This window comes from Pteronotus mesoamericanus, unplaced genomic scaffold, assembly GCF_021234165.1.
Source record: "Pteronotus mesoamericanus isolate MK-2021 breed Mesoamerican mustached bat unplaced genomic scaffold, CSHL_Meso_final scaffold_118, whole genome shotgun sequence".
Taxonomy (NCBI): domain Eukaryota; kingdom Metazoa; phylum Chordata; class Mammalia; order Chiroptera; family Mormoopidae; genus Pteronotus; species Pteronotus mesoamericanus.
The window spans coordinates 2449790-2466537 of record NW_026555301.1 but is presented as its reverse complement, the minus strand read 5'-3'; the positions used below and the strand labels follow the sequence as shown (position 1 = coordinate 2466537).

Below are 16748 nucleotides of genomic sequence, written 5' to 3'. Positions count from 1 at the left end.
GCATCCTTTAATATGTCTCTGAGCCCTCTGTATGTCCTCTTTGGAGAAGTTTCTGTTCAGGTCCTTTTCTCATTTTTAAATTGGATTGTTTGTCTTCCTGGAGTAGTCGTGTGAGTTCTTTATGTATTTTGAAGATCAAACCCTTGTCCGAGGTATCGTTGGCAAATATATTTTCTCATGGTTTGTTCCATTTTCACTTTGCTGATGTTTTCTTTGCTGTGCAGAAGTTTTTCAATTGGATGAAGTCCCATTTGTTTATTCTTTTCTTTATGTTCCCCGCTCCAGGAGACATGTTGGTGAAAATATGGCTGTGTGGAATATCTGAAATATTCCTGCCTATATTCTCCACTATGAATTTTATGGTGTCATAACTTATATTTAAGTCTTTTATCCATTTTGACTTTATTTTTGCATATGGTATAAGTTGCTGGTTGAATTTCATTTTTTTTGCATGTAGCTGTCCAGCTCTCCCAACAGCATTTGTTGATAGAGGTTATTTTATGCCTCTGCCCCCACTGTCAAATATTAGTTGACCATAGAGACATTGGTTTATTTCTGGGCTTTCTATTTTGTATCATTCATCTATGTGCCGGTTCTTATGCCAGTACCAGACTGTTTAGATTACAGTGGCCTTGTAATATAGCTTGATATCAGGTATTGTGATCCCTCCTGCTTTATTCTTCCTCAAAATTGCTGCAGTTATTCAGGGTCATTTATGGTTCCATATACATTTTTGAAATATTTGTTCTATAAGCTCTGAAATATTTGTTCTATAAGCTCATTGGTATTTAATAGTGATTGCGTTGAGTCTATAAATTGCTTTGGGTAGTATGGACATTTTGATAATGTTAATTCTTCCAGTCCATGAACATGGTATATGCTTCCACTTATTTGTGTCATCCATAATTTCTTTCTTCAGTGTTGCGTAGTTTTCTGAGTATAGGACTTTTACCTCTTTGGTTAAGTTTATTCCTAGGTACTTGATTTTTCTTGTTGCTATAGTGAATGGGATTTTTTGCTGATTTCTTTTTCTGATATTTCATTATTGTTGTACAAAAATGCCTTTGATTTCTGAATATTGACTTTGTATCTTGCCCTTTTGCTAAACTCACTTATTAGGTTGAGTAGTTTTTTGGTGGAGTGTGTAGGGTTTTCTGTGTACACTACCATGTTATCTGCAAATAATGGCAGTTTTACTTCCTCCTTTCCAATTTGGATGCTTTTTATTTCTTTTTCTTGTCTAATCACTATGCCTAGGACTTCCAATACTATGTTGAATAGAAGTGATGAGAGCAGACATCCTTGTCTTGTTTGCGATCTTAGTGGGAAAGCTTTTAGTTCTTGTCCATTGTTCTTACATAGAGCCTTTATTATGGTGATGTATGCTCCCTGTACTCCCACTTTGCTGCATGTTGTTATCATAAATGGGTGCTGTACCTCATCAAATGCTTTTTCCACATTTATTGATATGATCATGTGATTTTTGCCTTTCCTTTTGTTTATATGATATATTATGTTTATTGATCTGTGACTATTATACCATCCTTGCATCCCCAGGATGAATCCCGCTTGATCATGATGTGTGACCTTTTTAATGTATTGCTGGATGTGGTTTGCCAATACTTTGTTGAGGATTTTAGCATCTATGCTCATCAGCAATATTGGCTTGTAGTTTTCCTTCTTTGTTGTGTCTTTATCTGGTTTTGGGATTAGGATGATGCTGTCCTCATAAAAAGAGTTTGGGAATCTTCCCACTTCTTGGAGTTTTTGGGAAGGTATGAAAAGGATAGGGCCTAACTTTTCCTTAAATGTTTTGTAAAATCTCCTGTGAAGCCAAATGGTCCGGGGCTTTTGTGTCCCTGCAAGTTTTTTTGATTACTGCTTCAGTTTCACTAGCTGTTATCATTCTCTTCAGGCTTTCTGCTTCTTCTTGATTCAGTTTTGGAAGATTGTGTATTTCTAGAAATTCATCCATTTCACCCCGGTTTTCACATTTCTTGTCATATAGTGGTTCATAGTAATTTCTCACAATCCTTTCTGTTTCTGCAGTATGAGTTGTAATCTTTCCTTGTTCATTTCTGATTTTATTTATTTGGGTTCTCTCTTTTTCTCTTGATGAGTCTGGTTAAAGGCTTGTTGATTTTGTTTATCTTTTCAAAGAACGCTCCTGGATTTACCAATCATTTAAATTGTTCTTTTAGCCTCTATGTCATTTAATTCTGTTCTGATGTTGGTTATTTCCGTCCTTCCACTTGCTCTGGGCTTTGTTTGTTGTTGTTCTTCCAGATCTTGTTGATGTAGGGTTACACTGTTTATTTGAAATGTTTCTATCTTGTGTAGGTATGCCTGTATCACTATGAACTTCCCTATGATGACTGCCTTCGCTGTGTCCCATAGGTTTTGGACTCTTGTGTGTTCGTCTTCATTTGTTTCCAGAAACTTTTTGATTTCTTCCTTGATCTCATTATTAACCCAATCATTGTTTAATAGCATACTATTCAATGTCCATGAATTTGAATGTTTTTGAGTTTTTTCCTTGAGGTTAGTTTTTAGTTTCAATGTGGTCCAAGAAGATGCTTCATATGATTTCAGTTTTCTTGAATTTGATGAGGCTTGATTTGTGTTCTATCATGTGGTCTATCTTTGAAAATATTCCATGTGCATTTGAAAAGAATGTGTATTTTGCTTCTTTGGGATGAAAGGTCCTATATATATCAGTTAAGTCCATTGGATATAGGGCATTGTTCAAGAGCCACAATATCTTTGTTGATATTTTGTTTGGAAGATCTATCCATTGTTGACAGTGGGCTGTTAAAATCCTGTAGTATAAATGTGTTGCTGTCTATATCTTTCTTGAAGTCCTCCAAGATTTTCTTTGTATATTTTGGTGATGCTGTGTTGGGTGCATATAGGTTTATAATGTTTATAGGTTTGAAGGATTCTTCCCTTGAATATTATGAAGTGTCCTTCTGTGTCTCCTTTTATAGCCTTTGTTTTGACACCTACTTTGATATAAGTATTGCTACCCTGACTTTTTTTACCTGTCCATTTGCTTGGAATTTTTTCCCTCAACCCCTCACTTTCAGTCTGTGTAGGTCTTCTGTTCTGAGGTGGACCTTTTGTAGGCAGCATATGTGCAGGTTGTTTTCTTACCCTATGTCTTTTGATTAGAGCATTTAATCCATTTATATTTAACATTATTACTGATAGGTAGTTCTTCATTTCCCTCATTTGTATCTGTGTTCCCCTCTCTCTCACTCTTTTTCTTCCTTTTCTTAAAGAATCCCTTTGTCATATATTACAGTGTTGGTTTTGTGGAGGTGTATTCTTTTAACCTTCTTTTGTCTGGGAAATTCCTTATTTTGTCTTCCATTTTAATTGAGAGCCTTGCTGAGTACCGTAGTCTTGTTTACAAGCCTTTGCTTTTCATTACTTGGAATGTTTCTTGCCATTCCTTTATAGCTTGTAGTATTTCTGTTGAGAACTGCTGCCAGCTTTTCTAGAGCTCCCTTGTATGTTACTTCCTGTTTCTCCCTTGCTACCTTTAAGATAATCTCTTTGCCTTTAGAATTTGGCATTTTAATTATGATGTGTCTTGGAGTGGGCTTCTTTGGGATCATCTTGATTAGGACCTTTTGTACTTCCTGAACTTGCATGGCTTTTCCCCTCTCCAGGTTAGGGAAGCTTTCTGTCATTCTTTTTTCTTTTTTATGTCTATCTATTGATCTGTCTATCTATCTGTCTGTCTGTCTATTTATCTATCTCTCTATCTATCACCTATCTATCATCTGTCTCTCCATATCTATCTACCTATTGATTTATTTTAAAATCATGTTTATTTTATTATGGTTGTCTCTATTTTTCCCCCTTTTCTGTCCTCCATCCATCCCCCCCACACACACCCTCGCTCCCACATTGTTGTCCATTTCCATGGGTCATTCACACATGTTCTTTGTCTAGTCCCTGCCCCCTCTTTCCACCATTGTCCTTCCCCATGCCCTCTGGTCACTTTCAGTCTGCTCCATGTTTCCTTTGCTGTGGTTTATTTTGTTTGTTAGTTTATTTTGTTGAATAGATTCCACTTATAGGTGAGATCATTTGGTACTTGTCTTTCACCGACTGGCTTATTTTACTTAGCATAATAATCTCCAGTTCCATCCATGTTGTCGCAAAAGGTAGAATTCCTTCCTTTTTTTTTTTTAAATGCAGATTTATTTATTTATTTTAAATGTCAAAATTCATTATAGAATATTAAAAAATTTAAATCCCGTATAAAGTCTCAGCCATTAAAACAACATGACACCAGCACAGAAATAATCAAGTAGGTCAATGAAATATAATGAACATTCTAGAAACAAATATATGTATCTAACAATGTAATATATGATTAAATGTGGGGGGGGGGTGTTTCTTTGTCTTCCATTATTTGTGAGACTCTTCTTTTTTGCCTCTGATTCTTAAGTTGATCTGTCTTGATTTCCTGACTTTGTGGTGTGAACATCTGTGCTAGAGACTGCTGTTTTTTCTTTCTCGATCTGCCTCTGATGATGTCAGATGTTGATCCTGTCTGACCTTAGGCAGTCTGTTCAAGACTTCCAGGGATTTATTGTCTGTGGCTGTCTCCTTTAGTTGTTAATCTAGTCACTCTGCACTCAGCAAGCCAGCTTAGAGACACCACAAGGCGGGATAGAGTTCCTCCTAGGGGCAGGGTTATAGTGTCCTCTCATGCTGCTGCCGCTCAGGGAAGTGGACTCCTTGAGCCAGATGGCTGCTGCCATACCAGAGGGGAGTCAACACCAGGATCCTGCCGGCTACTCTCTCCATTTTATCCCCAAAGCCTCCATCTCCAGTCTCTCAAGTGTCTCTAGGCCACTCTGTGCCCCCTTTAGCCAGGCATCTACTGTCTGTGGCTGACACTCTGTACTCAGCAGTCAGAATTTAGCACTACCGGGCCAGGGCAGAGTCCTTCCTGGGGGCTAGGCTATTGTTTCCTCTCACGCTGCTTCCACCTAGGGGAATAGTCTACCTGAGCAAGGTGGCTGCTACCATATGGGGGATGAGTCAGCACCAGTATCCCACCAGCTACTCTCTCAATTCTCTCCCCAAAGCCTCCTTCCCCAATCTCTCCCCAGGTGTCTCTAAGTCCACTCTGCCCCTGCCTTTGCTAGAGACCAGGGTAAGTGACTACAAATAAAAATTTATGTGTTGGCCCTTTAAATAACGGCCTTTTGCATCTCCAGCTGCCTGTCTCTGGCAGAGAGCAGCCCTATCGCTTTTCATAGCTGGTTGTTATCTGTATACTTTTGGGTTCTGGTGTTGTCATCTGGAGATCCCCAGTTATAATTTAGATCCTGCTCTTCTCAGTGGGATCCAGCTGGCCATTTCAATGTCCTTCTCGTGCTGCCGCCCATGGGCTCCCCGCCCACCTTCTCAAGTCTCTACTGCACTCTTTACCAGTTCGGGGGTGGTAAAGCTGATTCTTCTGCCTGAAGTTATAAGGCTCCTCTCTCGCTATTGTTCAGTTGTTTGTTCCAGGTGATTTCTCCAAAATTTAGTTTTAATTCCAGATTGGTCCTTGGAGTAGGTCGATGTGACTTCCATTCACTCCTCTGCCATTTTGATTTTTTCTTCTGTCATTTTTTCAAACAGGTTTTCTGTTCCTTGTTCCTTTTCTTCTCCTTCTGGTGTTCCTTTGATTCACATGTTGTTGTGTTTCATGTTGTCCTGAAGTTCACTTAAGCTGTCTTCATATTATTTGAGTCTTTTTTTTCATGCAGTTGGTCTACCTGGGTATTTATTTCTACCTTGTCTTCCAGCTCACTAATTAGGTCCTCTGCTTCATCCAGCCTGACTGTCATTCTTTCTAGTGTATTTTTTTTATTTCAGATATTGAATTCTTCGTTTCTTTCTGGCTCTTGTTTTTAGTTTCTATTTTCTTTTTCATATAGTTGTAGTTCCCACTCAGTTCCTTGTAGTTGTCATTGAATTCCATGAGCATCCTTATAACTATTCTTTTGAATTCTATGTCTGATAGTTTGCTTGCCTCCATTTCATTTGTCTCTTTTACTGAGAAATCTTCCATTCCTTTCAATTGCAGCTTCTTTCTTTGTCATCCCCATAGATGATTCTTTTTGTTTGTTTCTGTGATTCCAGATGTTCTGCTTTGCCAGCTGTCTTTGTAGGTTGAACCTCTGGTAGGGGTTCAGTTAGACTCAGTGGTGCAGTCTCTTTGATCTCCATGTCTGGATGCTCTAGGGTTGTCCTTTCTTCCGTTTATGTGGGCTTTTCTTGTCATACTTGGGCTTTATCTAAGGGTGGCTCATTTGGTGGGTTCTCCTTTCAGCAGGTTCACTTGTGTTCACAGCTCCCACCTTTTCTTGTATGCTGTTGTACTGTGTTGGTTAACAAAGCAGTATTACCAGGCCACCAAATGTACACCAGCAGAAAGAACCCCCTTAACACACCAGCAGTCTCAACAGCAATTGAAGTAAGATTAACAAAGATGACGATGCACTGGAGATATTATAAGATATGACAAAGAAAATATGAGATGACTAAAAGGGGAAAATGTTGTTGTGTGGTAAGAGGGAGGAGAATTGATAAGAGTTGGGAGAGAACTAAAGAGAAGAAAGAGCGGTAACAGAATTTACAGTGTAAATTCTCAAAACTCAAAAGGGTGATGGGAACAATGGAGTAAGAAGAGGAAAGAGTATACTATGAGGTTTGAATTAAAATGGAAAAGGTACTGGCCAAACGGGAGTAAAATTGCAGAAAAACCACAGCAGGTTTGATAGCCATCACAAATGAATGAAGTTTAATAAAGGAGGAACGGGAATAGGAATAGTATAGAAAAACAAAAAGTTAATATGAGATGTCTACAAGAATGAAAAATGATTTTGAGAGGATGAGGGAAGTAAATTAATAAGATTAAGGAGTAAATCCCAGGATGAGAGAGCAGGGAGAAAAGAAATAAAAAGGAAGGGAGAAAACAATGAAAAGAATTCCTTACTCAACTGATCAGGGGTAGGGTGACGACGAAATGGAGACAGACAGCGGCAGTGTGTTCTCTGGTATTTAGAGTACAGGTAAGTAGTGAATTAATAGGAATTACTTTGGAGAAGTACAGCAATAACTGTGATATTTCATCCAACTAGCCCCTGTGCATAAAAGGTGAGAAAGAATTAAGACTCTTAATATTAGAAGGAAAAAGGAATGTGAGCTGACTCAAGAAAGAAGAGCAGTAATGTGAAGTTAGATGGAGGGGAAATAGTGAGAATAAGGGATAGAAACTTGGCGTTGTGTGAAAGAAAATAACGTTAACCACAACAGCAATATAGCTCAGGAAGATGGCAAAATGGATTTAGAACAGGGAAGGGTGCTGTGTGGGATTTGGAATAACAATCCTATGATAAGAAACATATAATCTGAATAAAAAGAATAAAAAGTAAAAGACCAAGAGTAGTGTGTTATTTGGAATGTGAGTGAAGTGAAAGGAGAAAAAATAAAATGCAATGTGAAAGAGAATAAAAAAACAAATCAAACAATAGAAACAAATAAATAAAGCAAAAAATCCCCTGAATAAATGGAAAGACGAGAACTTTAAAAAGAATGCAAGATCTGAAGGAGAGCAAAGTGAAGGAGAGCAAAGGTCTCAGCTGTTGGTGTTCACCTTCTGATTTCTTTGTGGATCTGTCTCTGGTTTTCTCACAGCTCCAAGTCTTATTGTTTCACTCTTGGGGAAAAACAAACACAAAAACAAACAAACAAAATAACCTTTTGCTGATTGTAAACCTGCCTAACCAGTTTTGCAGATCTTCCTGAATCCTGCTGGCAGAGAAAAGTAGGGTTCCATGTTTTTTCTTTCCTGTGGTTCCATAAGGATCGTGCTCAATCTGGGCTACAATAATCACAGGTGTCCAGTTTCCAGCCCACATCCTCGGAGCCCTGTACGGCTTGTACTGTCCACTCCTCATTTGTGCCTCACCAGCGCTGATAATCTACCTTGTTTTACACCGCTTTGATCAGTCCATGAGGGAGCAAATTGTGCCCACACTCCTCCCTCTTTGTTGACCTGGCTGCTGCATGCTCAAGGTCCCTGCACAGCTGCTCAGTTCACCTTTGGAAAAAAGTCTCTTTGGGTGGTGCTGCCTCTCTGAGTCCCCGCTTTCTCCATTTGATCAATCAGTGAGGTGCCCTGAATGGGAGCAAATCGCGGCCACACTCCTCCTCTTTGCTGACCTCTCTGCTGTGCGTGAAGTCCCTGCACAGAGGCACAGTTCCCCGTTTGAAAAGAGTCCTGTTGGGTGCCTCTGCCACTCCTAGCCACTGCCTGGCTTTCCACATAGTCCAATTCTCCAACCGGTCTGGTGTCTATGTGGGTCATAGCCAGTTGTGGACCATCTCTTCTCCCAGTTCCCCAAATTCTCTGGCACTGTCCCAGCTGGTGACCACCACCCCAGTTGGGATACACTGCTGTGTGTCACTTGCTGCCTTTTTATTCCCCCCAGTGACTTTACCCATCCATGTTTCTCCTGGTGTGGGTCTGGCACTTCCCCGCTGTGGGAAGAGAGGGAGCCACTAGGCTGCTATCACTGACCTGGCTCTCCTCCAGTGCTCATGTGGCAGCTGTGGTCTCTGGCGCAAGGCCCGGGGACCTTCCTGCTGGCGTACAAAATCTCTTTACCACCCATGCTGAAGTGTCCTCTGCACACTTTGGCTTCCAAACTTCCTGTCAGCTGGGATTCTGTTGGCTGTTCACTCTGTTCTTAGGAAGACTGGCTAAGTGTCCCAGTTGGGTGCATGAGCAAGCGGGCTTAGCTCCTACCTACATCACTGCCATCTTCCTAAACTCCCCATCTACTACTGAAAAGAATATATATTTGTTTGCTTTCAGTTGAAATGGTCTAAAATTATCAATTAAATCCATCTTTTCTCTTGTGTCATTTAAGGCTGGTGCTTCCTTATTGATTTTCTGTTTGGAAGATCTATGCAGTGATGTTAATGGGGTGTTAAGGTCCCCTACTGTGACTGTATTGCTGTTAATCTCGCCCTATGTTCATCAATATTTACTTTATATATTTACGTGCCCCTGTGTTAATCGCATAAATGTTTACAAGGGTTACATATATACTTTTGTTGGATTGACCATTTTATCATTATATAATGTTATTCTTTGTTTCTTATTATAACCTTTCTGTTAAAATCTATATGTGTGAAATAAATATTGCTACACCAGCTTTTTAAAAAATTTTCATTTGCGTGAATTATCTTTTTTCACCCCTTTACTTTCAGTCTGTGTGAGTCTTTTAGTTTGAAGTGGGTCTTTTGTGTATAGTATATATATGGATCTTGTTTTCCTGTACATTCAGGTACCCTATGTCTTTTGACTAGAGCATTTAATCCATTTACATTTAACTTCATTAGGGATAGGTACATAACCATTGCCATTTTATTATCCATATTTATATTCTTTTTCTCCCATTCTTCTTATGAAAGAAGCCCCTTTAACATTTTAGCAATACTCATTTGGTGGTAATGAACTACTTGAGCTTTTTCTTGCTTGGGAAGCACTTCCTTTCTCCTTCATTTTTAAATGATAGCCTTGCTGGGTAGAGTAGTTTTGGTTGTAGGTCTTTGCTTTTTATCACTTTGAATATCCCTTCAGGCCTGAAAGGTTTCTATTGAGAAATTATTGACAGTTTTATGGGAGATCCCTTATATATGACTAGCTTTCTCTTGTGAGTTTTAAGATTCTCTCTTTGTCCTAAACCTTTGCCATTTTAATTAGGATGTGGCTTGGGGTGGGCCTTTTAAGCTTCATTTTGTTTGGGTCTTTCTGAGCTTACTAGACTTCTGTGACATTTTCCTTCACCATATTATACAAGTTTTCAGTCATTATTTCTTCAGATAGGCTCTCAATCACTTGCTCTCTCTTCTCCTTTTGGTATTTCTGTAGATGCAGATGTTGTGTCACTTGATATTGTCCCAGAGATCCCTTCAACTATCCTCATTTTTTTAATTCTGTTTTTCTCTTCAGTGCTCTGACTCTGTGTTTTCTGTTACCTTGTCTTCCAAGTTGCTGATTTCATCCTCTGGTTCGTATAACCACTGTTGACTCGTAGTATATTCTTCATTTCTGTTCTGGTATTCTTTTTTTCTGACCTTTTTTTATGGTGTCTGTGTCCTTTTTTATACTATTGAAGTTCTCTTAAGTTCTTTGAGCATCTTTATAACCACTGTTTTGCTTTGATTTATTTCATTTTGCTTTTTTTCCCCCTGGATATTTCTCTTCTTCTTTGATTTGGTGCATGTTTCTTTGTCTCCCCATTTGGCTGCCTCTCTGTGTTTATTTCAGTGTTTTATGGAGATCTGCTGTTTCCTACTCTTGATAGTTTGGCCTTATGTAGTAGGTGTCCTGTGGGGCCAAGTGAGGCAGTCTTCTTGACCACCTGAGCTCAGTACTCCAGGAATGTCCCTTGTGTGGGTTATGTGTGCCCTCTTGGTGTGGTAGAACCTTGATTGCTGTTGGCATATCCATGGGTGGAGTTGACCCTGGGGCTGGCTGGCTGAGAGGATTGGCCATGACCACAGTGTATGAGCTGTGAGGGAGGCTGACCCCCAAAGTGGAATTCACCACAACAGGGTCTGGTGCTTACTGAGACCTCCCTTTGGTTGTGCTCCTTGTAGAGCTAATTGGGTGGTGCTCTGTTTTGACCTGGAGCCAGTCCTTAGATATGTTGGTTCTGGGTCCTCATGGAAGGGACTCTGGTGCAGGTAAATGTCAGATGGAGTTCAAATTCAGCACCACAGCTGGATCTGAGGCCACTCAGCAAAAGTCTCAGGGTACACCAACGTGAGTTGACACTTGCCTAGGGCCTTGGGACCTTGATGTAGGGTGGAGTCTCAGGCAGTTGTGAGGGTGGAGCTAGTAGAATTTACTAGGCTAAAGCAGATTATGATTTGTCCCTGTGGAGGGAGGGATTAACACAGGAAATGTGGCACCTGAAGGCTGTGAGGGAAGATGGCCATTGCCCTGAACCAGATGATCAGTTTCTCCCTGTGTGTCTCTGGCACCCCTCAAGCTTGACTGGAATTCCTAGACAGTTTTTTAAGAAGGACTGCAATGCAGACTCAAGCTATGGTCACCACTTACAGGAGATGACCCTTGCCTTAAAGCCACAAAACTCAGTTTCTCTGTGTTTGTCTCTGGCATTCCCCAAGCCTGACTGGAATTCCTTGAGAGTTTTTCGAGAATCATGGGCCTAAGCTGGTTGCTGCTAACAGTTTCTCTGGCCATCTGCAAGCTAGTTAGTGTGGGATTTAAGGGAGTCATCAGGGTGGAGCCAGTGTAGCTTATCAGGCCACTGACCTGTAGGAGAGGGCTTAACTCAGGAAAGATGGCACTTCCTGGGTTGTGCAGTAAGAGGACTCACCACAGGAACATCGGAGACTGTCCTTTCAACCCTTTTCCTGAAGTCACACGACTGTGTCTCTCCCTGTATGACTCTGGCATCCCCTGTGCCACCATCCGTCTGCCAGCGCCCAGGGAGAGTGCCTAGAGCAAGAGTTTTTGCATTGGTTCTTTAAGAGGATGCCTGTATTTCCAGCAGCCTTACATTTCCCCAGGTGGAGAGATTCCCTGCTGATTTTTACAGCCAGATGTTATATGGGCTTCTCTTCCATGGGCACTGGCTGGGGAGCTCCACATGGGGCTGAGACCCCTCACTCATCAGGAGGAACCTGTGCAGCTGAGATACCCCTCAAGATTCTCAACTGTAACATGTGGGTGTGGGGCCAGCCCTCTTCATGTCTTTGCCCCTCCTATCAACCTTGTTGTACCTTCTTATTTATATCCTTAGTTACTGGACATCTGTTCACTAATTTCCAGATGGTTATCCAGGTTGATTGTTCTATAATTTAGTTGTAATTTTGATTTTGTCATCGGAGTAGGTGAGTGCAGTTTCCACCCACTTAGCCATCTTGGACCTCCCCCTTTGGCATCATTTTTTTGGCACTATTTTTTACTGACTACTTTTTTTCCTCTGCCTATAGGTCAGATTTTCCTGATTAGCAATTTTTGATTGTATACTGGAGATAGTGGTTGATATCTTGTAGAGACCCAGTATTCTGTTATCTTCTTAGTAGTCAATTCAGTTACTGGCTGATCACCTTGAACCCATGTATATCTGTTTTTATGTTTTGTTAGTGTTCAAGTATGTTTCTTTGCCTCGCTAACTTTATAGAACTCAGTCTCCAAACCTGAGACTTAACGTCAGGTCTTGTTTTTAGGCTTTTTTGGGCAGGTTTATGGAGGCCTTCCTCTAGCTAGGGTCCTCACTCAAAGGATACAGCCTCCTGAAGTCTCAGCTTAATATTTGGGTCATTAACAAGGTACTAAGGAGACCTCATCACTGTGACTGGGTTGGAACTTCAGCGTTCCTTAGCACTGCTCAACTTCTATTTCTATGTCTAGTCTCTTCTCAATCCCATATGAGCCACTCTCTGGTAAGATTATGGTACTCTTATCCTGCATATAGAGTCCTCACTGGGCACTCCGTCACATAGACTTTGCAGCTCTCCCAACTCCTGCATTGTTCTCTCATGCTCTTCTTGGATTCGATCCCACTGTCCTGTGGTAAGGAAACTGGGCACGTAGAGTTGTGAGCATGAGGTACATTTCATGAGTTTTCCTTCTTTGAGGATTACAGTTTTGTGCTTGTTGTTCACATCCTGAAAATGGCAGCTTCCCCTATTATTCTCAGTCTAACGGTTGTTTATGGAGGGAAAGCTCATCTGCTATTGGTTACTGTGCCAGAGTTGAAAGTTGCCCTGGGGCCCTGAGGTCTGCTGTGGATGGGTTAACATCCAGGGTCACTGCTTGGCTGTTGTGTTGGGATTTTCCTTTGCCTCTATTTTGAGTTGAATTCTCTCTTCTCTGGAGCCTACATTTTCTTAGTTTTGGTTGATTTCTTTAGATACAGGAACCTTTCATAGTTTCCTGAAAAACGGTGGCAGGAAGGTAAATTTTTTGAGGCTTGCATGACTGAAAATGCCTTAAACCATCGTGCCTGGCTGATAGACTGAGTAGAGAATTCTAGGTTAGAAGTAATTTTCCCTTATAATTTTAGGCATTGTTTGATTGTATATCTAATACCACTGTGAATCTTTTGTTTAAAACCTTGAAACCTGTTTTTACTCTCTGGAAGTTCTTACTATCTTCTTCCCTATTTTTCTGGAATTCTCTCAGTCATGTGTTTTGTGTGGGTCTATTTTCCTCCATTGTGTGTATGCTTAGTGGACCCTTTGAAACAGTTCTGAGGGATTTTCTTGAAGTGTTTCTTTGATTTTACTTTTTCTTCCCTCGAACTTATTACCACAAATTGTTCCTCCTAGGTTGGTTCTAGAACTTTCTTTTCTCTCTTTTCTATCTCTTTGTATTTTTCTTTACGATGGAGGGATTTCTTTATCTCCCAACCCTTATGTTGTATTTTTCACTTATGTTATATATTTAATTTTCAAGAGTTCTTTTTATTTCTTTCTGAATGCTCCCTCTGCTTAAAGAAAATAATTTTATTATTGTTTCATAGATCTTTCCTGTCTCCGAAACTATTGATTGTTTTTGATGTTTTTGCCTTTGCATAGTTTGTTTTCTCCAAGTTGCTTTTTTTCCATGTTTGGCCTCAGTCTTTAGTGTTATATGTTCTCTGGGGTATGGAGATGAGTTTTGGTCATTTGGATCCCAGGTTTGTACAATATAGTGCCAAAGTTCACACCTTTTACTTTACCCCATGTATAAGCTAGGAGTTACCGTCAATGGAGTATGGAACCTGGTTTCCTTTGGAGCCTCTTACAACTGAGGAATAAACAGGAAGTCTCAGGACTGAAGGATTTTATTGAGCTTTTTCTGGGGGGGTGTGGGAGAAAGATTACCTCCACAGTGTGTGGGTCATTATTCCTGACCTCAGGAACTGTCTGAGGCCTCTGAGGTATGTGTCCCCACCCCAGACAGACTAGGGGGGCTTCCAACACCTTGAGAACTAGTTAGTGGGGCACTGACAGTGCTTGTACCGGCAAAGGAAGATGGATAGACCTGCAGCTCAGTGTGGACTAAAGGCTTGTGTTTATCCTGAGAGAGCCCTGAAACCCTGTGATTTATGGAGCAGAGAAGGCACTACCTGAGCTTTTGAGAGCCCTGGTACCTACCTGCTCTGAAACCTGTCTATGGGCTGTCTCTCCCAGTCCTACAGCTGGTAATCTGTGCCTGGAGTGGGAGGCCTCCTAGTGTGGGCACAGTATAGATCCAGATCTGCCTTCGCCCAGCCCCTCTCCCTTCTCTCTTTTGAGTCTATCCTGCCAGAGTCCTGCATCTACAGAAAGCCAGGGAAGCTCCTGCCACACTTGGGTACCTCTTCTCCATGGTCAATATCCAGGAGGGCTGGGTAGCGGGCACTAAAGGGTGTTTGTTAAGTGGACACTTGGGTGGGTAAAGGCCCCTTGGCAGGGCTCTGCCTACTGCATTCCCTAGGCCCTCATTGCCACAACGCAGGCCCTCATACCACCTGGTTGTGAACATTTTCGTGTGTGTTGCTGAGGCAGAAGTAGAAAACACTAGTTCTGGGAGAGTCTTACACATGGTCAGCTATAGCAGTACATTTATAATCACAGAGAGGGGAAGAAACTGGACATCCATACAGCTAGCATCGTGGCATACCTGGAGCCAGCCTGCCAGACTATGAGCTGCTGAAGCCCTTCTGGTCCATAGGGAGCCCGGTGTTTAGGAGAGAGGGCATACAGAAGACCCTGGGTTGAGTGCACTTCCTGTTACAGTACAGAATACATTCTTTGTTCCCTCACCACCTTTCCCTGGGGACTATGGAGGGCAGAGATGGGGCTGCCCACCTTCCCTTTACATCCTCCTGTCCTCCCTGTAATTGAGCCACTGAATTTCTTCCTCCCTCCCTCCTCTTTTTCTTTCTTTCTCCCTCTTTCTTTCTTTCTTTCTTTTTCTTTCTTTCTTTCTTTCTTTCTTTCTTTCTTTCTTTCTTTCTTTCTTTCTTTCTTTCTTTCTTTTTCTTTCTTTTTCTCTTTCTCTCTCTCTTTCTCTCTCCCTCCTTCCCTCCCTCTCTCCCTCCTTCCTTTCTCTCTTTTCTCTCTTTCTCTTTTTCTCTCTCCCTCTCTCTTTCCTTCCTTTCTCCTTCTCTCTCTCTCTCTTTTTCTCTCTTTCTCTCTCTCTTTCTTTCTTTCTTTCTTTCTTTCTTTCTTTCTTTCTTTCTTTCTTTCTTTCTTTCTTTCTTTCTTTCTTTCTTTCGGTAAGGCGGGGTAGAGAGGGGGATGGAGAGAGAGAGAGAGATAAGTTGGTTGCCTCCTGTACATGCTTCGACTGGGGATCAAACCCTCAATCTAGGTATGTGCCCTGACCAGGGGTTGTACTGCAACCTTTTGGTGTATGGGCTGATGCTCCAACCGACCAAGCCACCCAGTCAGGGCACCACTGAGTTGCTTTCTAAGGGCTCAGAAGGCCCTCTATCTTTCTCTGTCTACCTTCTAGACTTCCTGTGCAATTCCAGTCAAGGTGTGGGCTGGTGGCCTTCCATTTGGAACCAGCACTTTTGGAATGGGGGTGTGGGGTTGCCTTCCCTGTCCCCCATGGTTGGCTATATCATCAGGTTCATGGGAAGCTCCCTATTTTTTTAGCTGCAGATCTGGGACACAGCCGGCCAAGAGCGATTCCGCACCATTACTCAGAGCTACTACCGCAGTGCCAATGGGGCCATTCTCGCTTATGACATCACCAAGAGAAGCTCATTCCTGTCAGTGCCTCATTGGATCGAGGATGTGAGGAAGTATGCAGGCTCCAATATTGTGCAGCTGCTGATTGGTGAGCTGGGGGGAGTGAAGTGGGGGCTGGCAGGGTTCCTTGGGGCCATAGATCCCATCTGTTTGTCTCAGTTTCTCTCTCCTTTTTAAAAAGAGGGCAAGCCAGAATACAGAGAGGGACTGGGCTTGTCCAGGTAGGAATGGAGCCAGAACTTGAACCATGCATGATCTTGCAAATTCTTATTCTCCTAATAACTTGTAAACTTACACTCAAAATTGGAATTAGAAGAAGGGAGAAAGGAAGCTAACATTTGCTTTGCAGTGTGCAAGTAGCCTCATGGTGGTTAACACTGGTTAAATTTTCACAGGTGTCTTTCAATTTAGTTCCTATAATCTGGCTACTCCTTATTTGTCAGGGCATGGAGCTGAGGCTAAGAAAAGTAAATGCTTTCTCCCATTTCACACAGCCTGTGAGGATATATGAGTACATGTGAAATTTGAGTTCAGTTCTGCTCATTTTAATTCAGCAAAGCAGAGCTCCTCAAATGTTTGCATGCCTCCAAAGCCTTAAAGATGTTGGGCACCACCTTCAGAGCATCCGATTCAGGAGGTCTAGGTGTGGCCCATAAATGTACATTTCTAACAAATTCCCAGGTGATGCCTGTGACGTCTGTGTTGCTGGTGCTGCAGAGGGATGCAGCATTTTCTCTTTTACTCTTACGTAAACCTCCCAGACCTGGACTCAAGAAGCTTTGGACCATTTGTGTGGTCCCTGGGGTCCTCATCCCAACAGTCATGCTGATTTTTCTAAGATGAGATTGTACAGATGGGGCCTGAATATGTCTCCAGCTAAGAAAAGGGTGGCATTTGGTTCCATACCTACCTTCCATAGCCTCCCTGGACTGGGGTGTCAAAGTACACAGCAAACCTTG

At 41.7% G+C, this 16748-nt stretch overlaps 1 protein-coding gene across 2 annotated transcripts in view; it reads left to right on the top strand.

Annotated features, from left to right (window-relative positions):
• The window catches only part of RAB43 (RAB43, member RAS oncogene family), a 73153-nt gene that overhangs the window by 53699 nt on the left and 2706 nt on the right, over window positions 1-16748 (top strand). Inside the window, exon 2 of one of the 2 annotated variants that reach the window (XM_054587466.1) lies at window positions 15700-15877. In XM_054587466.1, the coding sequence (XP_054443441.1) occupies window positions 15700-15877 (178 nt within the window). Of the gene's footprint in view, window positions 1-15693; window positions 15878-16748 lie in introns of both variants that reach the window. The other variant, XM_054587465.1, reaches the window with a different exon arrangement.